This window comes from Ipomoea nil, unplaced genomic scaffold (genome assembly GCF_001879475.1).
Source record: "Ipomoea nil cultivar Tokyo-kokei standard unplaced genomic scaffold, Asagao_1.1 scaffold2279, whole genome shotgun sequence".
Lineage (NCBI taxonomy): Eukaryota > Viridiplantae > Streptophyta > Magnoliopsida > Solanales > Convolvulaceae > Ipomoea > Ipomoea nil.
The window spans coordinates 3067832-3094813 of NW_017618707.1; the positions used below are offsets into that span (position 1 = coordinate 3067832).

A 26982-nucleotide genomic window follows, 5' to 3' on the forward strand; every position below is an offset into this window, starting at 1 on the left:
ACATGTTCATTTCAATATAACTTTATATAGTCTTTATATTTTGGTTTTTTTGTTACCCCTTTTATGTCATTCAACAACAAAGAGTAGATATCTCTGATGATCAACTTCTCTATCCCAAGCTTCCTGAAGCTCACGTCAACCGCCGATTTCCGATCGTTGTCGTGCACCTGAATACACTCGCACAGATATCTGTCGAAAATGAGGTCGATTTCTTGAAAGCTACTCATAGATCAGTAGTTGTTGTTGCTCCTTCTCTGGCTCTCCTCAAGCTCTAGCTCCTTGGTCAACGAGCTTTCTTCCTCAAAGTCAAAGTTCTTGGACTCTTGCTCTCCCAAGGTCATCTCGATGCTGCTAGTCCTGGGGCTGTAACCGATTCTAGAAGAGGAAGAGCTCGACTCAAATAGTGACTCAACTTCGATCGGGCTGGTGTGAGCTATGAGGATGCTACGGAACTCATCCTCGAGTTGAGCCATGGCGATCTGGATTGCGCTATTAGCCCTGGTATGGTTATTGACAGCGAGACCAACTCCATGGAGCCTGCTGGATTTCATCGACGACGCTCAAGTACAGGTTAATCTCCTGTCGGTCTCTGATGAAGATCATCTTCTCTCTAGCATCTTCTGACACTTTGGAGTCCTACTAAAGAATTATCTGCTCAACCGAGTCTTATGCTACAACGCCGTTTCCATGATAAACGATGAAGGTGATATAAAAGAGAATAATGAGAATAGTCTAAAATGCCCTCTCAAATAATGGCAATTAACGGTTGATTTACAGACTAGTGCCAAGGGAACTTAATTGACTAAAATTAAAACAATTCGATGATCACATTTGTTCGAATTGAAAATTAGAGACTAAATTTACAATTATTGCAAAAAATTGAGGGGCTAATCAACTCAACTAACTGTACAATTCTCCAATACTTTGAGTAAATATGATGTCTATTATATTAAAAAATAAAAAGTTACACATATTGGCCACTTGTTTAGTTAAACCTTTCAAATTATTAGAATAGTACTTCAACTAATTTATATTTTTTAAAGGAAAAATGACATTTGTAGTCATTGAATCGTGGTATAAAGAACAACTCAATCCCTTAAATATCATTATAGCCCATCTAATTAGCTCCTAATTGCTTGTGTGGTGGCCAGGTCGTCGGCAAATTAATGTTATATGGATCATAATAAAAAATACATTTTTAATATACTAAATGTATTTTATTTTTATACTGTATGTACATTATATAATATAATGTACACTCAATACAAAAATAATGTATATCCTCTGAATACAATGTATATTATTTTTATACTGAATATACATTATTTTTGTATTAAATATACATTATTTTACAATATACAAAATATGATCCATACAACATGTGTGGACCAATGGTCCACACAATAATGATTGTATTTCGTCCTTCACATCACATATCTAAAAGTTAAAACCTCTATTAGTTTGTAATAATTGATACATTAAAAGGGTAGTAATGTAAGATTTTACTTATCTCTTATTTTAGATGGTAAGGATAGCTACCCACACAAACTACATATATATTGGCTCGGTTTGGTAAAAGAGTTAGCCAATCAGTCAATGTTGGCTTATTTAGTTATTTGGCCACTATTAATTGTTTGACTTGGTTAAAAATCAATATAAGTGTTTGACTAATTAGATTTTTGTTACTTCAAAATGCTAAAATTGAAAAAGCTGCTCAAACCAATTTTTTCATTAGCTTTTTTAGAAAAGAAATTATACCAAACAGTTACCAGCTAACAACTAATTTATCAAACATTTTTCTACAATTAGCTAATGCTATCAAATAATTATACCGTCTAATTAACTCAATCAACTAATAGCTATCAGCTAACAGCCATTTATCAAACAAGGACATTGTATGCATAGAACTAAGCAGATAAAGAAATACACAAGAGAGGAGCATGGAGCCATGGACAAAGAATATTCTGGCCAAGCTACTAAATATATTTTAAGATTATAATTGTTATAAATATGATTATTGTGGACATTATTATCTATATGGTAACAGTTGTAACTAATATAGTTATTATCTTTTATATGTATTCATTATTACTGATTGTAGTATATTTGCAAACAAATAATACCCGGAGTATATATCGCGTAATCGATCCACAGGAAAGTGGTTGTATTAAGCACTAGTTACTAATTTATTCATTAAAGTTAATCCTAACGATAGACTTGGATGGTTTCATTAAATAAATAAAATAGATCAGTGATTCAGGGTATTGAAAACAAAATAGACAGATTGAGATTCCTGGGATTCAAGTGTTTAACCCCCTAGTGCCTAACCTAATGTAATATTAAATCTGGGTTCATACGAGTGTGAGAATGCAAGGTGGTATAGAGCTACTCTCGCAGTCACTAACACTGGTGAATATCCACTCTCGTACTATAATCACCCAATAAAACAAGAACAAGCATCATAAATTCCTAACTACTACCATCTCTCGAACAGGCAATAATTAAGAATTAAACTCCCTAAATAAATTACCATTTCTCAAGGTGCAACAATTAGGTGGAATTATGTGTGCCCTAAATTATGTCCAACTCTCGTTGTGACACAAAGAAAGCAAACGAAGCAAGTAACTATGGCCACTAATTACAAGCATCAAACAATAAAATCATAATTGCAACACAAGTATTAAACCCAAATAATAATTTAATATATTAAAGAATCTGAGAGCTCAGGCACATAGGTTCATAAACACTTTTACCCAAGAATCTCTAAAGAATTTAGTCAAGCATATCTAAATTATACATAGCAAATAATAATAAATACAAATTATCGAAAGAGTACAAGAATGAACCAGACGATTCTCTCAAATCTCCCCAGTCTTCTTCTTGCTTCCCAAGATAACTTGTGGCTCTTGATTTCTCTCGTTCTTGTCTCCAAAGATCTCTGAATAATTTTAGGGTTGAGGAAGGTGTGATTTTATAGTTGGAACCAAACCCGGAGAGAATAAGAATCCACCTAGGGTTGAGGGAAGATGAACTTTTTATAGTAGGAACCCAATAGGGATAAAATAGAAAAATCCGCAGCTTAAATTCTCGCCCAGGACATAGGTCCGATTTGCAAGCTTATTTTGACCGTTTTTCCGTCTTATTTGGACTTCAATGTCTTGATAAGAGTTGTAGCCCTTCGAGTCTTCTTTCCAAAGGAGCAAGAATCACCTGAATCGGACATTCCTATGCTGAGATATGGTCCAAAAACCAAACTGTCGCCAATCTGTGCATACCAGATTGTAACCCTTCGAGTCTTCTTTCCCATGGCGCAAGAATCACCTCAATCGGACATTTCTAGCATGAGATATGATCAAAATACTAAGTTGTTGCCGAATTCAGCCGGAATAACAACTCTGTGCTCTTTTGCTTCACTTTTTCCTTGTTTGGTTCTTGTGATCAAATCCATTGAAAACACCACTCTGTGGCTCTCTTTCAAGCATTTTAGCCACCTCCTTAGCTTCACCTTGACTTTGTTTTGGCTACAAACTCATCCTAGAATTTCCCTTGCTCATAACTTTGACCTATAATGGTTCAAAAACACTAACAAACACCGTAAAACATTCAAAACAAGTGTGAACCATAACTAAATAATAAAACGAAGGATTATGCAATTAAATCACCAAAATCATGACCCTAAGCCTAATAAATATAGATAAATCGATACTAAAAATGTGCACAATTAGGCTCACATCAATTACCTTGTATACAGTGATACCTTTGTATAAGAATAGTGTAATGATGAATGAGAAGATCCTGGCCTTTCCTCTCCACTCTGTCTATTCCTTCTTCCTTTTCTTGCGTTGTTATTTTTTTGTTTAACAATAATCAAATTAGGGTAGAAATTGAAAATGAACTGTATCTTTGATTTCATTAAAGATTATAACCATTGCCACCCAGGCCAATTTGATTTTTATAGTATAACTCATCTTTAATTTCGAGGTTTAAAAATAGCGAATATTACTTACAATTTGGAGTGGCTCAATCTCTAGCAACCTTTTACCGCAAATTATGCTGTGCAACCATATGCACCATCGGTTGCAAAAACGACGTTGTTTTAACTAAAAACGTGCGTCCCACTTTTTAAAAAAATTCAGGTTCGATTCCCAACAATAATATTTTTTTTATGCATAATTTGAATTATATATCCACAAATTCATAATAACTATATATTCACAAATTCATAACTATATATCCACAGTGAATGAATAACACAAAATCCAGAATGAATGAACTAAATATCCACAATGAATGAACTAAATATCCACAAATTCGTAACTATATATCCACAAATTCATAACTATATATCCACAAATTCATAACTATATATCCACAATAATGCTGTTGAGGGGAATCGAAACTGAAACTTTTTTTTTAAAATAAGACGCGCATTTTTTAGTCAAAATGACATCATTTTGCGTGGTGCACATGGTTGCACAGCATAACTATTGACCTTTTACTTCATCCTATTGTTGTCGTTCTCCAATTACAAAGGCACTAGTATTATATTGACTTAAAAAAAAAAAAAAAAAGTTAAGGAATTAGGGTTTTCATGGCAAATTGAAAAAGTTATGTTTTGGCTCTTAATGATTGTGACTGACTTGTTTTTTGGAGGGAAAAGTAAAAGAATTTTTAGAATTGCCCTTACAATTTAAGCTATCAAAGACATTAATGTTAAGTTTTAAGAGATATATGACATGAGGGTCGAAAATGGTCACCACATTATTGACATGAGAGATATATGACATGAACTAAATAAGGCTACACTTATAATTAACTAATTGAGCTGTCTATTATTTCACAACTCAAGTTGTAAAAAAAAAACATTTTTCATATTTTTAATAAACACTAGTTACCACATGCACTTTGCGCGATTAAACCAATGCTTAATGTGTATTTTTAAATTAGTGTTCCATAATTGTTCAAAGTATTCATATAATAAAGAGAGAGATAAATATGATAAAATCTGTAATAGGTTTCAAATTTTGCAATTCAAATTATAGTAAGGTAGCGTGGATGCAATGTGGCACTTAAATATTCATATAATAATGAGAGAGATAAAATATAATATAATATGAAATACTCCAAATTTTGCAGTTCATATCATAGTAGGGCAGTGTAGGTGTGAGACTTAAATTGTAAAATTATTGAAACACTTTTGAAATTTTACACGGCAAGGACCGACTAACATTGACCAATCCCCAACCATTTATTTTTTATTTTACTTCACATTTTTTTTCCATTGGAATAGTCCAATAATTAAATGGTTACGGTGTAATTCTATAGCACCGAGTAGTATATTCAATAAGATATTAAATAGCAAACGACTCCACACAGCTACACATATTATTGGACCGAGTAGTATGGGAAGAATAAGATATTAAATAGCAAACTACTTCATACAACTACACATATTTAATAGTAAAGTAAATAAGTAAAGGATATTTAGATTAAGTGGCTTAAAAAATGGGTACTATTTTGTCTATGCCTTCTAAAAAGAGGTTGCCTAACTCAAACCATGAAAATATCTACTTCCAGGGATTGTCTATATATATATCCTTTCAAACTTTTTTGAGTTTTTTCCACTTTTGGTCCTATGACTTTACTGTCTCCGTCAACTTAGGTTCACAACTTTCATTTCTGACATAAGTAATGCTTGACTTTGTTTTTTTTTTCCATTTTTAGTCCTTCCGGCCATCTGAGCAGAGTTTCAACCAGAATTAATGAATTGCTTTGTATATTTAGATTTTAGAAGGGTAAATAAATCTTTCACCATCAATTAAACAATAAACAAAAGAAAAAAAAAAAACAAAAATTAAAGTCTATCATCTCATCTCCTTCTCACCGTATTTGCATCCTCACACTGTAAGCAACAAAACCTCTACAAAGACTCATTTTTCCTACTAATCGCTGGTTATCCAGTTTAGATGAGTAACAATCGGTCATGAAATTCTCTGCTTTACTGGCTGCCCTAAGTTGTGTTCATAGTAACCCAGTAAACGAACAATATAAACGCTCCCGTAATTTTAAACGTTCGTTTTTTAGAATAAAAAATTTGGCTTGTAATTTTTAGGTCCTTGAATTTATAGACTATGCTTGCTTGTTGCTTCTTGATTTTTTTTTAATGCGTTTTCTCCTGAACATGCCATATTTTCCAGTTCTTCCCAACTTAAAATGCCTGCAAATTTTTTTTCATCTCCTAATCACCAACGCTACTAAACAAATTAGCCATCAATCTTGGTGATGCCAATTCGATTAACAATGGCATTTTGGACTGCCTTAGTCTGAAAATAGAGGCGGCCATGTTCAATCCAGGACATGTAGTCCCTCACTTCTTTCCTTATCACATCCTGTAGCATCGCCAGGAACTCTGGGCTAAAGAGCCGTTTCTCCGCCGTTTGAGGTGAGCCAAATTAGAAGCTTCCATAGGTTTGAGGCAGAAAAGATGGTACTGGTGGAGTCATTTGAGGAAGATAAACTGGAGCAGGGGACGGTTGGGATACAGAATGTGGAATTTCAGAGCAATCAGATCAACTTGATTTGAGTTAGGGTTTGTAGAGGTTTTGTTACTTACAATGAGAGGATGCATATACAGTGAGAAGGAGATGAGAGGATGCAGATACAGTGAGAAGGTGAGAAGGAGATGAGAGGATGCAGATACAGTGAGAAGGAGATGAGATGATGACTTTAATTTTTGTTTCTTTTGTTTATTGTTTAATTGATGGTGAAAGACTTATTTACCCTTCTAAAATCTAAATATACAAAGCAATTTATTAATTCCGATTGAAACTCGCTGCTCAGATAGCCGGAAGGACTAAAAATGAAAAAAAAAAAAAAAAAAAAAAAGTCAAGCACTACTTATGTCAGGAATGAAAGTTGTGAACCTAAGTTGACAGAAACACTAAAGTCATATGACGAAAAGTGGAAAAAACTCAAACTTTCTTTAAGCACTATCAACTCTGTTGTAGCCTAAAGAGTCAATACTAACCACTGAGGTTTGATCCTGAAATCTTCTCTCAAAAAAAGGTTACAGATGTGCCAACTGAACATAATGTGGTTGGCTTCCTTAGAACTTGTTCTATTTTATATTTTTAATCAATCAATATTATGTTTTATTTAAATAAAGAAATTATAAATAGTATACATATTACTTGCACACTGATGCACAAGAATACATAACTTTTTTAAGAATACAAACACACATTTATATTGCACAAGAATACATAACTTTTTTAAGAATACAAACACACATTTATATTTCATAAGTTTGTACGCTTCTTTTGCGTTTCAATTTCATTAAGCAACTCAAGAGAATCACTGGTTCTATATGGTGCCTGCCAAGTACTACCACACTCAGTACTCAGTAGCATGCATACAACAGATTAGGCTTAAAATGCAAAAACATCCTCAAAATCTCATAATTTTTAAAAGAGTTTGTTTGCACTTTTGATCCCACGACTATAATGGCACTATCAAGATTGATCCGCGACTTTTAAACCTTGCAATTTTGATCAATGACTATTATTTTTGTTGCAAAAATGGTCCTTCCGGCCAATTTTTCATCAATTTTCACCGGAGAAAAAATTCACCATTTCAAGCAAGAATAAAATAGACATTTACATTGCCCTTGCAATCTCGGACCGTTGTTGACCTCTTATTCTGATCCAATGTCTTGGGATAAAGATCACCCTACATATCTGCCTCTTCGAGTAGGGAGAAACCTCGTCGGGGATCCCCATCAGAGTGTTTCCGTTTCCTGATCGGTCACTGTTTAAGTGCGAATATCCGAGAAGCTCTCGCCGGAGGAAGCTGACAAAGCAACAGATTTTGACTCTCTTGTCTTCTCTGATCAATTTTACTTCTATCCCGGAAAATTCACAACCGTCTCTATTCCGTTGGAATTTTCTGGCATACGACTCTATCATGACGGAGGACGACGTCGTTTTGTTCGTGAAGGGCGTCAACAACTGTCAAGGTATCAACCGGAACCCAACGAAATTCGATTGCGTTTTCTTCCCTAGAAATGAAACAATTAATACAAGAGGTCTTTCGCTGTAACCGTCCGAAATTCACCGCCGAAAAAGTGCTTATCAAAGTCTCACTGGAGTCGTGGGACCCAATCCGACTGAAAGCTTATCTATAGTAAGCTTATTTGGTCTTGAATACTGACTGAAAGTTGCCATGGGAAATGTACTTAAGCAAGCAATGAACGAAGAGATTTCATAAAAAAAGACATAATCTTACAACACTCCGAAAAATTGGCTCCAGACTGTCCACCTTAATTGCCTCAATAATAACACTGCAGTGATGAACAAAGTTTTCATTTCTATCCACCATGGTAACTCCTCCGATTTCATTCTACATATTCATGAAATGCATCTGAACAATATAATGTCATAGTCGAATTCTAACTGATCTAAAACCATAAAATAACTTTCAGCAACCAAACTGAAACCGTATACATGTATACTATAATAATTTATGGGACAGATCACAAGATTGTGATGGTAATATATGAAATTGTGAATTAAAAAAATAAATAAAATTGCACATGCATTGATACAATATTTATGAGGAAAATAAAAGAAAGAAAAAACAACCACGACGATTTGGATGTCAAGCTTTGTCTTTGAAGTAGACTAAAAGCATCCATATCAGGAGTTAATGAGGGGATCTTTCACGAATTTTAAAGTATTGCATCCTATTTGGAGGTGAGAGGAAAAAAAAAAAAAAAAAAAACTCTTTTGCAAAGACCCGCATAATGGAACAGTGCATGTCAGAGAAAGTTGGAGCAACTGTGCACGTTTCGCGCACAGCAGTAGGCCACACGGGCGCGTGCAATGCAGACGCCCAAGCGCGCCGGACAATGCTTTTTATATTATTATTTTTTTTAAAATCAATTTTGTTTTTTTTTTCTTTTTTTCTCTCCTCTCTCATCTTCTCTTTCCTAATCACACTTACAAAAATCCCTAAAAAATTGCACCGGGAATCAACTACTATGGATGCTCTAAGAATGTCTTACTGTCTGCTGACGCGTCGCAGGCCGCCGAGATTTTCCCCTATTTGATTGACCTTCAGTGCTCGCCCGAGATTTTCAGTCCTCGTAGGCTGGATCAAAACGACGCAGAGATTTTCCCCTATATGCTGCCCTAATTTCTTTGCCATCTAATTTCACCTAAATTACAAAATTACCACCGCCACTTCAACTTAACGTCTCTGTTTAATTTGACAGTTAAAATTTGGTAAAATTAAAAAGAAGAGAAAAGAGTCAAATAGGCACCTAAACTTTACACCAAAAGTCAATTAGGCACCTGAAGTTTTAAAAGGTGCAATTAAACCCTCAAACATGTCAAATTGAGGCAATAAGGCCCAAGAGCAAGTACATAACCTATAATAACAGGTCACCTCAGATTCGGCGAAAATCCGGCGACGACTCGCCTAAACCGTCGTCGGTCGCCAGAATTTCGCTTGAATATTTCACCAGATTGAGGTAACCTATTATTACAGGTTATTTATCTGTTTTTGGGCCTCATTGCTTCAATTTGACATGTTTGGGGGCTTAATTGCACGTTTTAAAAGTTCATGTGCCTAATTGACTTTTGGTGTAAAGTTTAGGGGCCTATTTGACCCTTTTACCTAAAAAGAATGATGATAGATTAGGAATTTAATCGAACGTTCTACAACAAGAATAACATAAAGTACAATCTTTTATAACTTACTATTACACCAATATTTTTTTTTAGTTCTCGTTAAGGGTATAACATTATTGGTTTTTATTAAGATTCTAGATTATTTTTGTTTACTAGGACTATGTGGTCTAATGGTATCTAGGTTAGACTTTCATTTGGAAGATTATGAGTTCGAGCCTCAGTGTAATAGAGCCAGTAGCTTTCAAAAAAAAATTTATTTTTGTTTGTGATATTGTAATTAGTTCACACAAAATTAAATTAATTTTAAATTTAATCCTCGATTTTAGTGACATTCTCCATCAAATTTAATTGACGGTAAATATGTTACCGGAAATATATTATAAAGTAACGAATAAGAAAGTGACAATAGTTGTATTGCCTTAGTTTCAGTATGGAAAGTACAGTGTGTCTTTGTCCAGAGTATTGAACGTGTCCCCTCTGGCTGAGGAGATGTCCTACTTATATCAAGCTCCTAACGGTAACATCATAATGAGGCATAATGAAGAGCTGAGCATTCATTCCTCTCTCTTCAATGGTGGTGTAGTAAATGACTCTGTGGTAACGTTCCATCCATTAGTAATCTGCCCGTTGGGTTTTCATGTGGTGCCGGGTCAGGTACCCGTTTGACAACCCGGGTCGGGTGCTGGCACCATTACTCTGTCACCAGTCCCCCCTACTCCTGAGTCTACGGATGTGTTTGAGTTGACTTGGGAGTAAGGCTGAATCTATCTTGATACTGTGCAGAATCCTGACTGATCCCGAGTATGCGATTTTATTTTCCAAATCACATATGATCTTTTTTTTTTTTTTTCTTTTTGTATGCTGACCGAGACTGGCTGCGGCCTAGGCTAGCCGAGGTGCGTGCCTCCGGTCGATCACGGCCGAGGCGTCGCCTCGACCGATCGTGGCCGAGGCGTGCACCTCGGCCGATCGCTCGTGGCCGAGGCGCACGTCGAGGCGTCGCCTCGACCGATCGTGGTCGAGGCGTGCGCCTCGACCGATCGTGGCCAAGGCGTGCGCCTCAGCCGTCGTGGCCGAGGCGTACACCTCAGCCGATCGTGGCCGAGGCGGGCTCCAGCCTATTGATTTTTTTTTTTTTTTTTAGCTTTGCGGCGTGGGCCGCCTTCGGGCTAGGGCGCCGCCGCAGCCTGGCCGAGGCACCGCGCTTCGGCCACAGCCGAGGCGTGCGCCTCGGCCAGATGGTCTGAGGCGTCGCCTCAGCCAATTGGCCGAGGCGTGCGCCTCGACCTTTTTTTTTTTTTTTCTTTTTTTTTTTTAGCTTTGCGGCGTGGGCCGGCTTCGGGCTGGGGCGCCGCCACAGCCTGGCCGAGGCACCGCGCTTCGGCCACAGCCGAGGCGTGCGCCTCGGCCAGATGGTCTGAGGCGTCGCCTCAGCCAATTGGTCGAGGCGTGCGCCTCGACCTTGTTTTTTTTTTTTTTTTTTTTTTTTTTAGCTTTGCGGCGTGGGCCGGCTTTGGGCTCGGGCGCCGCCACAGCCTGGCCGAGGCACCGCGCTTCGGCTACAGCCGAGGCGTGTGCCTCGGCCAGATGGTCTGAGGCGTCGCCTCAGCCCCTTGGCCGAGGCGTGGGCCGGCTTCGGGCTGGGGCGTCGCCACAACCTTGCCGAGGCACCGCGCTTCGGCCACAGACGAGGCGTGCGCCTCGGCCAGATGGTCTGAGGCGTCGCCTCAGCCCCTTGGCCGAGGCGTTTGTCTCGGCCAGATGGCTGAGGCGTGCGTCTCGGCCAGATGGCTGAGGCGTGCGTCTCGGCCAGATGGCTGAGGCGTGTGCCTCGGCCTGTGGCTGAGGCATCGCCTCAGCCAATTGCCCGAGGCGTGCGCCTCGACCTTGTTTTTTTTTTTTTTTTTTTTTTTTTTTTTTTTTTTTTTTTTTTTTGTAGAGTGCTGCGACGGCCGTGGTTGATCGAAGGTGGTATTGAGAACCTTTTTATTTGAGCGAAGTAACCTAGGCGGACCATGATTACTAAATACTATTTTCAGGTCTGGGCGGACCACGACTACAAAGTATTACTGATAATATCTAATTAAAAGTTCTGAGTTCCGTACCCGATCGATCATCCTTGCAGATGGTGTGGACTTGTAGATTCTTTCCGCCAATCTTTTTGCATGCTTTTATGTAACAACTGCGGGCTGCTCGCTGGTCTCCTCTGACGACTCCTATCCCATTCGGTGTAGGGAACTTCATACACAAGTGTTCCACCGACGCTATGTCCTTGAGGTCCTCCAGTGCCGGCCTCCCTAAAATGATGTTGTGCGCACAAGTGAGTCTTACCACGATGAATTCCACGTCGAGTTTGCGAATGTTAGGGCTCGTGCCTATCTCCACTGGTAAGACCACTGACCCCTCCGTCTCCACTGAATCACCTGTAAATCCAGAGAGTGGGGTACGTACATCTTTGAGCTGGTGCCTAGGTATCCCTAACTTGGTGAAGGCATCGTAATACATCACATTGACTGAGCTTCCCGTATCGACTAAGATGCGGCGTACAATGACATCGTTGACGTCTATCTCAATCACCAGGGCGTCACGATGGGGCAACGGGCCCTCTGGAAGGTCATCATAAGAGAAGGTGATGGCCTCCTGTCTCTGTTTCTTTTCTTTGGGAAGACTCACCACTTCTCCCACGTATAGTTGCCGGCTCCACTTCTTTCTTTCCGCGGGCGTGTCGCCCCCTGCAGGTCCACCATAGATAAAGTGTATGGTGTGCTTTTTTTTGTCGTCTGGGCGCCACCTCGGTTTCTTTCTCGCTATCATTCTGCTCAGATATTTGGTCGTGTTCTCTTTTTTTGGCGTTCGAGGTGGACGGCTCGGTGCCATCTTCATTCCTCCAGACGTTTTTTGGTGGATTGTGTTGCGGCTGTTGTTACTGCTTGGATCGCTTGACGAAATGTCGAAAATATCCCTGCTGGATGAGTTCTTCTATTTGTCTCTTCAAAACGTGACACTCATCCGTATCGTGGCCGACTTGCCTATGAAAACTGCAGTACTTTGTTTGGTCTGCCTGTGGGGAGACCTTCATGCACTCCTCGGGGAATTATACCATTCCTATTTCCTCGGCTTGCTTTAGAATGACACTGACGGGATGGGTAAGAGGAGTTAAATTACACAAGGGGACCAGGCGAGGTCGTTCGTGGTCTCGGCCTTTCCCTACGGTCGGGTGGTTTGAGAGTGGTGCCTGGCTGGGCGGACCAGCTTTCCCAGGCTTCCCACCTTTCCTACCATCCTCTTCGTCCTTCTTCTTCCTGTCGACGTCCTCTGCTTCGGCATAGCGGCTAGCCGTCCTCATAAGATCTTCGTAAGAGCGGGGGTGGTGAGCGTTCAGCTGCTTGTGGAAATACCCTGATCTTAAGGCATGGATAAATATCAGAATCGCCGCCCTGGAGTCGAAGTCGTAGACATTATTGACTTCCTTTTTCCATTTGATCAGGAAGTCTTTGAGGCTCTCACCTCTATCTTGCTTCACTACACAGAGGTGAGAGAAGGGTTTCTTGCGATGTATGCTACCGGAGAAGTATGTTAGGAAGCTCTTGGACAACTCCCCAAAGTTTTGGATCGACCCATCTGGGATGGTGTTGAACCAGTCTTGGGCCGCTCCATCCAGTGTGGACAAGAACGCTCGGCACATGATGGCGTCCCCTGTCCGATCATTACCATAGCAGCCTTGTACCTCGTCATGTGGACACGTGGGTCAGTGGCCCCCGTGTACTCCTTGATGGCGGGCAACCTAAAGTCCCTCGGCAAAGGTACGTCCATGATTCTCGGGGAGAATGGTGCTGCCATCCGTACCTCAGGTTCTGGCGACTGCTCCCATGCCTCCACCATTCTTGCTAACTCCTCGATTCTTCTCTGCAGCCTCTCGACCAGGGCCGACTCGTCAGGGTGCCGACGCGGGGCCGGCTGCCGCTCCTCCATGTGTCGGCGTGGAGCTAGTTCATCGACGTGCTGTCTATCTGAGTGTCGACGCGGAGCGTGTTCCTCGACGTTCCGTCCATCCAAGTGTCGGTGTGGGACCCGCTCATCAGTGCGTCGCTTCTCCGCCGAGTGCCGACGCAAAGCCGGCTCATCGACGCGTCGCTCCTCCAAGTGTCGACGTAGGGCCGACTCATCAACGTGTCGGCGTGGGGTCGGCTCCCGAGACTCGCCCACCTCCTCTGTGGGTGATCTCTCGGTTTCTCTGTTTTCGCGTTGGCGAGGGCCTCTGGTAGAGGACCCCTCGGCCCGTGAACCTAATCTTTGCCACACGAGCGCCCTCTGTCCCAATCGTTCTGGTGCAGATTGGGAAGGGCCTGGTTGTCGTCTGGCCGGTCCACTTCTTTGGGTCTCTACCCCTATTTGCTGGGGCCGCGGCGTGGGCACTTGGCCTTGCAGTCCCACCGCCACCTGATTTAGCGCCGCCGTCACTGCTTGCTGAATGACATTGGCGGTCGCCTGGAGGTTCACGGCTTGGTTCGCCCCTCCACTGTTGAGTTGGTCTCGAAGGTCCCCGGGCCTCCCGTTGTTGAGCTGTTCTCGAAGGTCCCCTCCGCGATTGTTGGTGAGTTGGTCCTGGAGGTCACCTGACGCATTGCCATTGTTCACGTTGCGGGAACCGTGGGAGCTGTGGGACACCATTCTTTCAAACTTGTTGTTGAAATAGGAGTGAGTTGTGTTGTCGCCTGCTTGAGTGTTGGACTCAGGCTCTCAATGAAAGCATCAATGACGGTAAATATGTTACCGGAAATATATTATAAAGTAACGAATAAGAAAGTGACAATAGTTGTATTGCTTTAGTTTCAGTATGGAAAGTACAGTGTGTCTTTGTCCAGAGTATTGAACGTGTCCCCTCTGGCTGAGGAGATGTCCTACTTATATCAAGCTCCTAACGGTAACATCATAATGAGGCATAATGAAGAGCTGAGCATTCATTCCTCTCTCTTCAATGGTGGTGTAGTAAATGACTCTGTGGTAACGTTCCATCCATTAGTAATCTGCCCGTTGGGTTTTCATGTGGTGCCGGGTCAGGTACCCGTTTGACAACCCGGGTCGGGTGTTGGCACCATTACTCTGTCATTAATTAAAATGAATATGATGTTGTGCATTCTGCATGAAAATTATCAACATTTTTTTTTCTTGAAAAATAATTATTAATGATGAACAAACAATACAATGGCGAAGTTAGCCAATATCGACGCAGCCTGTTCGTTTTATGGACACGGGATAACTGGACGGCCGGGCTAACACAATCGTAAAATAATAAAGAAAATTTGAGAAAGAAAGTTGATAGAGTAATTGCTTTAAGATTGAGTTCAGAATCTCTTACAATGTGACCAATTGTTATGCCGTGGAATCGTGCCCACCCTGTAAGGTGGACACGGTTCTATGTTCATAATTACTGAACTCTATGTTCATAACTATAAAACTTTATGTTCATAATTTTTGAACATCATACTCACAATTATTGAACTCTATATTCACAATTACAAAACTCTATGTTCATAATTACTGAACTCTATGTTCATAATTATAAAACTCTATCTTCATAGTTTTTTAATTTCATATTCACAGTTATTGAACTCTATATTCACAATTACATAACTCTATGTTCATAATTATAGAACTCTATGTTCATAATTATAGAACTATATGTTAATAATTTTTGAACTATATATTCATAATTATGACAGTTTGAAACCGTGTCCACCTTGTAAGGTGAACACAGTTCCACAGCATAATTTGCCCAATGCGACCCCATTGGGTATTTTTACAAGATTTATGGGCTTGGTAAGAAAAGAAATAAGAAATTAATAAATTTGAACTTAGGAAAACTTCCAAACTTCTATTTGCCTCTTTCCTAATGTTAGAAAAGGAAATTCCGTGCCAAATCTAGAAAAAATCTCTGCCAATTCCTTCTAACCATCTCTGCACCCGGTCCGGAACCCCAATTGGCAGAGTGTTATGCTGTGCAATGGTGCACACAGTTGCAAAAACGACGTCGTTTTGACGTCCGACTTTAAAAAAAAAATCAGAATTGTAAAACTACACATCCATAATTTCATGACTATACATCCAGAATTGCATAACTACACATCCATAACTTCATAACTATACATTCAGAATTGCATGCATAACTACACATTCATAACTTCATAACTATACATTCAGAATTGCATGCATAACTACACATTAATAACTTCGTAACTATACATTCAGAATTGCATAACTACACATTCATAACTTCATAACTATACATTCAAAATTGCATGCATAACTACACATCCATAACTTCATAACTATACATTCAGAATTGCATGCATAACTACACATACATAACTTCATAACTATACATTCAGAATTGCATAATTACACATTCATAACGTCATAACTATACATTCAGAATGTGAAAATATAACTTCATAACTATACATTCAGAATTGCATGCATAATTACACATCCATAACTTCATAACTATACATTCAGAATGTGAAATTATAACTTCATAATTATACATTCAGAATTGCATGCATAATTACACATCCATAACTTCATAACTATAAATCCAGAATTGCATAACTACACATCCATAATTTCATAACTATAAATCCAGAATTGCATAAGTACACATCCATAATTTCATAACTATAAATCCAGAATTGCATAACTACACATCCATAATTTCATAATTATAAATCTAGAATGTGAAATTATAAAATTATGAACATATGTTTACGTAACAAACGGCAATCGAAAATATTTTTTTTTATTTAAGTAAAACGACGCTGTTTTTGCATCCGTGTGCACCATGCATGGTGCATGGATGCACAGCATAATTTGCCCCAATTGGCTACCTACACTGGTGATCCAGTCAGGCCGGCAAATCGTGTAGACCATGCTCCTGGACTAAGGCTAGACTACCGAAGTCTGCCCGTCTGCCAAGAACGTAGTCAAACTGTAAACCCCGACTGCCGAAGCACAAACCTGACTAGGTACCATACTTGGGGTATCCATGACAGCGTAAGCACATGCAGAAGAGCAGGGCCTCAAAGATAAAGGATAATACATCCAATTAATCCCATCAATCAAAGGCTACAAAAACAAAAGCAACAATCTTTTCAAACTGCACTGCTCAAAAGAAATCATGCATGCATGCATTAATGGCATGCAGGTCACTCCAAAAGCTGCATGCATGCATGCAGCAACCACCAACCACCTCAGAGCTCAGCCATTCTCCGTCGCAAGTTTGTGCCCAGGCCAGGCCAGCCAGGGGGAATTTGTCTCATCCTTGCATTATATTGCCAATTAAGTAACCATCCACTACATATTTATGTTGTCTTCTCTTACAAGTACTATGGTCGTCTAGGGATGTCTTGTCGACTACGCACACAGCTTTCACTGGATGCATGGGGAGTTCTAATCTGGTCGTCTGTCAAGCAACTCACTGCCAAATAACCTAAATGTTTGTTAGAATGAATTGTTAGAGTAACCCTAAGAATGGATTTTATTATTAGTATTATTATTATTTTTCTTTGCAGGCCAACAAGGATGAGAATAGAAAGAAAGAAAAAAAAAAAAAAAGGAAAGAAAAAAAACTCTAATAAAACCACGGATGGTAATGCTCTTAGAGAAATTATATATATTTTTTAAAGTTAATATTATGAGCAAGGTCTACATTTAATTTGAATCCGGTGAAAATTGATTTAAATCTTTCTAGTTGAAAAGAAACATTTTGTATATGTACACCTTAATTAAACGGATAATAGGTGAATGAGTTTTTTATGCAAGGGCATTTTGAATTTTCATACTAATTATTTTTAAAAATTTATTTTCACCAACTAAACAAGGGAGATAAATATTTCAACTAATTTTTTTACATTGAATTTAAATTCAAATTCAATTTATTCTCAATTATTATTCATAAATTAACCAAACGGACCGTTAAAGTAGCCTTTGTCATATCGGAATAAATGTGAGTTTATATTAGTATATTAATTATTGGAAATATAGTATGCTAGATGTAATTTCATAGAGTATAACTCCCGCTACATGTTTAATTTAAAATTTATTGAGTGAAAAAGGTTAAAGAATTAAAACTATAATATATTCCTTTTGTATTTATTTATTTAAATCGATTAAAGTATATCATGGACTGTTTGGCAAATACATGTTAACTAATAGCTAATTGACATAGCCGATAGCTATTAGCATATTGAGTTAGCGGGTTTGACCAACTGGTAGTTGGTTACATATAAAATGACCTTTAAGGGTTGTGTGTATTATGTTACTTTATGTATTATGTTACTATAACCTACAATAATAATTGGGGGTGTTTTGGAAAATTTAATAATTGGGGGTGTTTTGGAGAATTTTTTATTTTTTTTTTTTTCAAAAAGCTTAGTAGTGAAAATAATTTATTTTCTTAAGCTTAATAGTAGTAGTGATGAGAGGAAGAAGGGGAAAAAAGTGAAATTAATAGAAAATACAAAAGAAGGGGAGGGGGGGGGGGGGGGGGGGGGGGGGGCGGTAAATGTGGAAATAATAAATGTAGCACTAGAGGATAAAATGATAAAGCTTCCCATTTTCCCAATCCTCTTCAAGTTGGGACCCTTGTATTCCTTAATGGCATTCCATGTCCGGTAATAATCTTATCCTTCGTACTATCCCTTGCCAAACCAACTTATATGCCCATAATATTCATTTACCTAATTAATCGACTATGATCCAAACAAGTTAGAATTGTAACCAATAAACAATGAGTTAACACTATACAAAGTAATGCTAGAGTTTGCACTTGTAATTTCTTTAGGAAGTATCTGATAAACTAAAGATCATATATTTTATTTTGAGTTACACAATAGAAATTGCTGTCATTATTTGAAGTTGTGTACTGACTATTGACTAAACCCTGTGACGGTAATAACGTTACTGGTAATAATAATATAATAATGCTATAAGAGAGTAACAATAGTTGTATTGCCTTTTGTCTCAGTATAGAAAGTACAGTGTGTCCCCTGCTCAGCTGAGGGAAGTTCTATTTATGCTAGGTCCTAACGGTAACAACATGAAGAGACATCCTTGGGGAGCTGAGCTAACGGCAAGAATATGAATAGTCATGAATGAGGCGTTGAGGCTTTAACTCTCTCTCATCAATGGTGACATCAAAGGTGGCTTCAATGACAATAAATGTGACACCTGTTGGATTCTAACCGTTGGAGTTCTGCCCGTTGGGTTCCCATGTGATGCTGAGTCAGATGCTCATTTGTGATCCGGGTCGGGTGCCAGCCCTATTATCCTGTCACCGTCAGCTCCCCAAGGATGTCTCTTCATGTTGTTACCGTTAGGACCTAGCATAAATAGAACTTCCCTCAGCTGAGCAGGGGACACACTGTACTTTCTATACTGAGACAAAAGGCAATACAACTATTGTTACTCTCTTATAGCATTATTATATTATTATTACCGGTAACGTTATTACCGTCACCCTGTTTTGTAATCCTAATTGACAATACCGGATATATATATATATATATAGAAACAAGATGTCTCAATTTGAAATATCATTTCATTTGAATTTAACAAAAATTGGAAAAACAAAATAATATATTTATTACAAATATTTATATTATTTGTAATATATTTTTATATGTGTTTATATTGTATATACTTTTGTAATTGTTTTACATGGCTAATATATATGAACATTGAAAATGGATCTATGAACATTATAGATAAATTGTTCAATTGTTACTTATAAAGAAAAATGTGATACTCTTGATGAAAAATGTAATACTTTTAAATCGAAATGTAATATTAAGATATGAAAAGTTATTTATATTGAATATTGAATATTGTAATACTTATATAAAGAATATATATTATAATTCTTATAAAAAATCTTACCTGTTTCACGAATGAAAATCGATGAAATGATCTCATAAGCAGGGTTGTAAAAATTGGTCTAGGCGCCCACCTAGGCGCCTCTAGACCATGGTGATTTCTCCCTAGGTGCCCGCCTAGGTTACCGGCCGCCTAGGCGTCCACCTAGCGCCTAACTCGGCCGATTTGACCGCCTAGCGTCTAAGTTAGTCGAGTTAATTCGTCAATTTCAGTCGAGTTAGCCCGATCAGCTCGGCCTATTTTTTTATTATATATATGTGTGTGTGTGCGCGCGCGCATACATATATATAATATGACATATATACACTCGTAGACTAGTTTGATACTTTGAATCTTTGGATGATTGAAGTATTTGAGTATTTCATATTTGAGTATTTTTAATTTTTAATATTGTTTTAATGTTTTTTTTTTTTTTGAAAACTATTGTTTTGATGTTATGACTTATGAATTATCATTAATTCATTTATTTGGATGTGTTATTTGATTAAATGTTGAAAACAACCTCATTAAAATTGTCAAACTGCAAATCTAGCACGGTTTTTTTGACGCCTGCCTAGGCGCCGCCTAAACCGTCTAGGCGCTAGGCGTTGTCCGGGCGCCCAATTAGCGCCTAGCGTCTACTGCAACCATGCTCATAAGAGAGTTTGATTTAAAGAAGAACGAGTTATGGATATTATTTTAGATAGATGTAATATGTATGTGGATAAGTATGCAAACCACTTGGTGACGTGTCATTTAGACATGAGCTGAGGCAGTAAGGGATTGAAGTACAAATGTACAATCTTGTCTCTTGAACGACTTACCAGCTAGCAATCAACAATTTCTTTGAGTTGATGTGAGAGAGACATTGCCAACTATAGTACTTCCATTAAGGGTCCGTTTGAAAAGCAGAAAAACGACTTCTGGAAAATGATTCATTTTCCAGAAGTCAATTTCCTTTCATGTGTTTGGTTGCACAATGGAAAACTGTCTTTTAGTGTTTGGTTCATTTTCCAGAAAATGAACAGAATGGTATACTTAAACATTTTAATTATTATATACCAAAAAATATATTTTTATTATTGTTTGTAGAATATAATCAATAATCAAAATAAGCAGCAACCAAGCAAAATCATCAATAAACAATCCATAAACACAACATTTCACTGGTTTCCCCAGCCGAAAACCAGAACTGGTTTTCGGCTGGGGAAACTAGTGAAGAGGCCCATAATATTTTTCAGCTGTGGGTTTTTGTGGTTGTGGATTGTTGGAGGAGAAAGTGTTGCTAGAGTTTCTCTGCTGAATGTTGAAGGAGGAGGTGAAGTCTGGGAGAAGAAGCACTGAAAGCAATGTGTGCTTTAGAATATGGAAAATGACTTCCCTCCAAAAAAAGGGGAAGTCATTTTCCAGAAATTAGCCTCCATTTTTCGTTGACTAACTAGCATTTTCCTTGACCACTTCATTTTCAGCCTACCCAAACACCCGAGTTTCCAAACAGACCCTATAGGTTAGTTTCTTTATCATATAACAATATATGGTGTAAATTTCTTGAAAGGCATGCATGCCATTTTGATAAATTTGGACATACAAAACACCAATCGCGAACACAAATTAATTATTAGGATTTGGCCGGAACCCTTATATAGCTTTAAGCTTCTAACAGTACAACAATACCATTTCTTTTGGAACCCTTATATAGCTTTAAATTTCTATATCAACAATACCATTTCTTTTTTCGTTTCCTAATTTTTGGACATTGAGGATCTTCTGAAAAATCTTGACTTTAAGGCCTCATTCCCAATTAGTGTTGTTGTAGGTCTCTTAGATGCAACATCTTTCTTGTATAGTTTCAAGAGATCAAATTCATGACCTTTTAGATCTGATCTCAAATCAATTATCCAGTTGTTGCGTAAGCAAACTTTTTGCTGTCGCTAATTTGGACTGTCTTAACGTGCCATTCCTAGGTAATGCATGAAGCAACTTGATGTTGAGTTCCTATTGTGGAATCTCCGATCATTCTAATAAATTATATAAATCTCCAAGATAATAATAAATCGAGTTTCCATTTGTTCAATTAATTTAATTACATGATATCATTTTGTAATAATAAATTCTTTAATAATCCAAAACGTAACAAAATTTATTTTCCAAATTTTAAAATGTGATTCATTCTTAAAATATTTAACACTTAATCCGTGTATAGTTTCTTAATGTCAATTTTTTTGAAAAAAAAAAATGTTAAACGTAGAATTTTCAAACTTCAGCTAAATTTTAATAAAATTAATTATCAAAATAATTATATACGAAAATAAAAGTGGTACTGAACACATAATTTCTTAATATATATTAATATTAATTAAAGCTTTCATTTTCAAAAAAAAAAAAAAAAATTAAAGCTTTCAGTTCAAGTTAAATTCTTTTGAATTCCCTATAATGTATTGCAACTCATGTTTCTCAATCATTATATCATGATGACATACAAATTTATATTCAGCTTGGGTGATCACTGACATACAAATTTATTTTCTGTATAATAAATATTCATTTTTAATACATTATAATTTTTTTTAAAAAAAATATTTTTAATATATTACCTAAAAATGAACCTTCAGCATATTAAAGTAATTGAAATTCAGTAAGAAGCGTTTGTATTTACCTTGAATTAATTATGAATAATTAAATACTCTTAGTACTAAAATTTATATAAAAGTCAATAACGATAAAGTTTTAATAAGAATATATAATAAATGTATTGGTATGGCATTGTTAACTTGTATATTGTGATTACTTTCTTATACACTTTATATTCTTTCGGATTTTATTTTCTTTTTTTTCCTCATTTTACAAGCTAACATTGTTAAGTACTATACAATCACTAAATATAATAACTTGTACATTATATTGTGTTTACTCTCTTATATACACTTTCAAATTTTAATTTTTTACAATTTTATATTTTTTTATGTGGTCATGATCTATCCATTGATAATATCTATTATCACATTTTAAATGTGACTTGACTAGATGTTGTTATACTTTTTTTTTTTTTTTTTTTTGAAATCAGATGTTGCTATACTTAATTCTACAGAGTCATTTATACTTTTGTTTCTTCTATAAGACATAATTTTATGTACATCTAAAGGTTATACATATGAAATTTTTATATTATTTTATTAAAAATTATAACATTTAGAATTGATATTAAAAGAATAACACAATTTAACAAGTTAAAGGACTCCACTATCAACAGGTCTCCTCTGCGTACTAATGTACTATTATACACTCATGCACTAGTCTTAGAGCATCCACAATGGTTGGGGAGAATTGGAAGATAATGTAAGAGTGATTAGGAAAGAGAATGTGAGAAAGGGAGAAAAAAAAAAAAACATGGTCAAGCGCGCCTGTTGGCGCGTGCATTTCACGCGCCCGTGTGGCTGGCTGCTGTGCATGAAACGCGCACAACAGCTTATCTTTCCTGATATTTCTCTTCCCTTGAGAAGAGAAATATTTTATCATTTGCAGGAGAAATAATTCTAACATTAATCCCACCCCACATTTATAAATAACTCCACCCAAGTTATTTCTTCTTACATTAACCCTATATTATCCACTAGTGTGAATGCTCTTATAGCCATATTTGATTCAGTAATCTGTGTTTATGTACGAAGATCAGTGAATCAAATCACTCACACTTTAGCTCGAGCAATTGGCCCTCAAAATTGGAATCTCATCCCACCTGATTATATTCATTCATCTTTACCTACCTAACTTAATTAATAAGAGTCCGTGTTTTTGTCAAAAAAGATAGCCCAATTCAACAAACATGACATGCCACCAACAATTCAAATTTCTTGGCCACGTAAGGGGCAGGGAATGCTGTTTGGGATGAGAGATGACGTGGCCAACTCGTACGGTCCAGATGGCTCAATCCCAAGGGGCCAGGCCACTTCTTCATGGGGGGTGGACTGGACATTCTTCCACACTTTCATTCTCTCTTAATTTCCGACTCACAATCATTTTGCAATCCAATAATACCCGTATCATTTTCTGCATTATCACTCGCTATTTTCACTTTTTCAGCTTTCGCAGAAGTTTAGGTTTTACACGTGGCAGCCTCTGGGAGGGCCAGCGAACATCCCATTCGTTAATTTTAATGTATTTGGTAAATCCTAGATATTTTAACGACACGCGTTACGGGTACGTGTTGATGCATGCCGCGTTTAAGAAATTTCTGGGACATGCCGCATGCCAATTTTGGTTTTGTTTCAAGTTTTCCACTAATTATCCCTCGTGAAATTCATGCACAATTTTTTTCTAATATAACTTAAATTTCTCAACTTAATATAATTATACTAATTTAAATCCTTAAAACTTCTATCAAAAGTCGCTAAAAAAGGTAAATTATAAAGTCGTCCCGTTGCCACTGACTAATTTTATGTGCACTAATATGTTTTCTGTTGGAGTTCCATTTTTAGCATGACTTATTAGATCATATTCAATGAGATAAATGTGTTGAGCATATATATATATATATATATATATATATATATATATATATATATATATATACATAAATGCTTCAATTTAGTATCAGAGTTATGTCAGAAGTCATAAAAATAAAAATAAAAATAAAAATAAACTTTATGGTCTATGTGTTGCTTGGAGTCCATCAAAAAATAATCGGCTTGCACACGTGAGGAGACGTGTTGAACATATATATATATATATATATATATATATATATATATATAAACATAAATACTTGAATTGAATGCACTAATAATACAAGTAGATGTAATGGTCAAACTATATATAACCATTGAAATTAAACTAATGAAATGATGGCATTGAGGGTATGTAGTGAATGTATGTTGAAAATGCATGAACATGGAACGCAGCCCCAGATATTCTGTGGGTTCCCATTTTTCACTCAAAAGGCTTGGGAGCACATTGCCGGCAAATTATTCTGTGGACCTGGGTCCACCTAGCAAGATGAACTTAGGTTTTAAAATACACAATTTATATACTATATGTTTACAATTTATATACTGAATGTTCATAATTTTTATATATTGAATGATCACAATTTTATATATTAAATGTTCACAATTTACATATTAAATGTATATGCAAATATGTTTATAGATAAAAACAAGGATATAGATTCACTAAAACATGTTTATATGCAAGTTCTAGGTTTTAAAATAACATGTCCTGCTTTCTACATTTCAAAATAAAAATCAAATGCAAACAATTTTATTTGAAATCTTATTAATCAAAATATATCTAAAATCTAAAAACATAATAAGTTTTTTTTTATACATTATATTATAAAAGTTATACTACTATACAATATTTTGGACAAAGATACCATTACCCTTATAACTTTCATTATCTTTTCTACTATTGTTATCATGCATATGCATCCACCATATTTTTCTTATCTTCTTCAATAATAGTTGATATAGTAAATACGGGTATACTTACAGAAATGCGTGTATACAGGTGAGAGTTGAAGCTCGGATTCCTAACAGTGGGTCGGGAAGCTCCGGTTCAACTGAATGCCAAATGTTGCCTCCTAGTAGCATTTAATGCGCTATTTATAGGAGAGAGCGGGGACAGCCCCCGGGTTCATGAGCAGCACGTGGCGGACATGCACGGGCTGCGGCCAGGGCCGGGTATCGTCACGCCACGCGGCGATGATACTCTGAGGCCCTCCAGGGGCGGAATTTGGAGAGCACCGGTCGGGCCCGATCGTAGGAGATCGGGCACATGAAGGCGCCTCGGGCGCGCCAAAGAACCTCCGGAAAGGGCCGAGAACCGGGTAGGAACGCTCGGGGAGAACAATCGGCCGGTCTAGCAGTCGGTGCTGAAGGCGCAGGGCTAGAAGACCGTCCGGCTTCGACCGTATGGCTGAGAGGTACCGACCGTACAACAGCACGGGCATATATCCCTATCAATAGTAATAATAATATATACACATTATATATTGGAGTTATATATTTAGTTATTTCCTAAAATATAAATATCAAATTTATAAAAATGTAGTACTAAAAAAATTATAAAAATGTTTTACATTATTATTATTATTTAAAATAATTTAAATATTTAAAATCGAAATAAATATAAAATTTTAATATAAAATACTAATATTGGGCACCTATTTTTCTGCATCGCGCATAAAAAAATACTAATCCGTTCGCAACGGGCCGGCCCAAAAGTGCTGGCCATATTGGTTTTTCGATACGGGAGGGGATTCAAACTCACAACCTCTCTTAAGGGGAAAGAGTGCACAACCACTCACGCCAACCTCTATAACTATACAAAATTATAAGTTTCTTATTAGGGTTTCTCTACTTTGTTGGAATGGTTGGAGTCTAATTTCTGCAGTCTTTCTGATAACCAGCTCTGTTTATTCATATCTATCTGCTGGAAGCTTTGGGAGGCTAGAAATAACAAAGTGTGGAATCAAGCGGTAACCTCCTGGCAGGTAATTTTCAATGAGGCTCAATCTTACTTTACTGAGTGGTACCAGGCTAATTATGGAGATGAGCAATTGATTAACAAAGCTGGCCTTCCTACTCAATGGTCCAGACCACCATCAGGATGGCTAAAACTGAATACAGATGCAGCTTTGGACTCAAACAACTTAAAGATGGGATTTGGCTTTGTTCTAAGGGACTCAAGTGGAGAATTTAAAGCAGCAGTCCAGGTTCCCTATAACAGTTTATGTAGACCTGATGAAGCTGAAGCAATGGCAGTGCGTGAAGCCTTGAAGTGGTTAAAGTCCCAGAATATCTTGAACTTTATTCAGCTGGAGTGTGATTGCATAAAGGTTATAAATAGTGTGCCAACAAGTTCTACTATCACTTATTTTGATCTTATTATGCAGGATATTAGAGACATAGCTAGAGACTTTTGTAATCTCAGCTTTTTGTTTGTTAAACGATCCGCGAATATGGTCGCCCACTTGTTAGCTAGGGAGGCCTTATTTAAGACTGATCGTGTGGACTGTTTTTCGGTCCCTTTCCCTTTTGTTGTTGATGCTTTGGAGTTTGACTCCCGTTAATATATTTCGCCGTTTCTTCTCAAAAAAAAAGGAAGATTAAAAAAAAAAAAATCTATCAAATCTTAGGATGTGTTTGGTTCATGAGTTTAGCTATTAGGAATGGGAATCAAAGTCATTGTTATTGTTTGGTTGACAAGTTTTTAGAGTACTACTGATTTGATTACTAGAAAACACACTCCCTAATAAAATAAGGGTTTCATTCCATTATTCTCCCTCCTAATTGGTAATTTGATTTTTAAGTTTGGATTAGTGCTTTTAGATTTTTATTTTTATTTGTTTGTTTATATTGGTGCTTTGGCTGTCTTTATATTATAA

The 26982-nt window shown here is 37.2% G+C and overlaps 1 protein-coding gene across 1 annotated transcript; it reads left to right on the plus strand.

The window, feature by feature from the left end:
* The first annotated feature begins 471 nt into the window (after positions 1 to 471).
* LOC109150437 lies at positions 472 to 26667 on the plus strand. The gene is made up of 2 exons (XM_019298347.1): positions 472 to 570; positions 26089 to 26667. Exons 1-2 carry the CDS (start codon positions 472 to 474, stop codon positions 26665 to 26667), a joined length of 678 nt encoding a protein of 225 aa, XP_019153892.1.
* Positions 26668 to 26982: the final 315 nt, after the last annotated feature.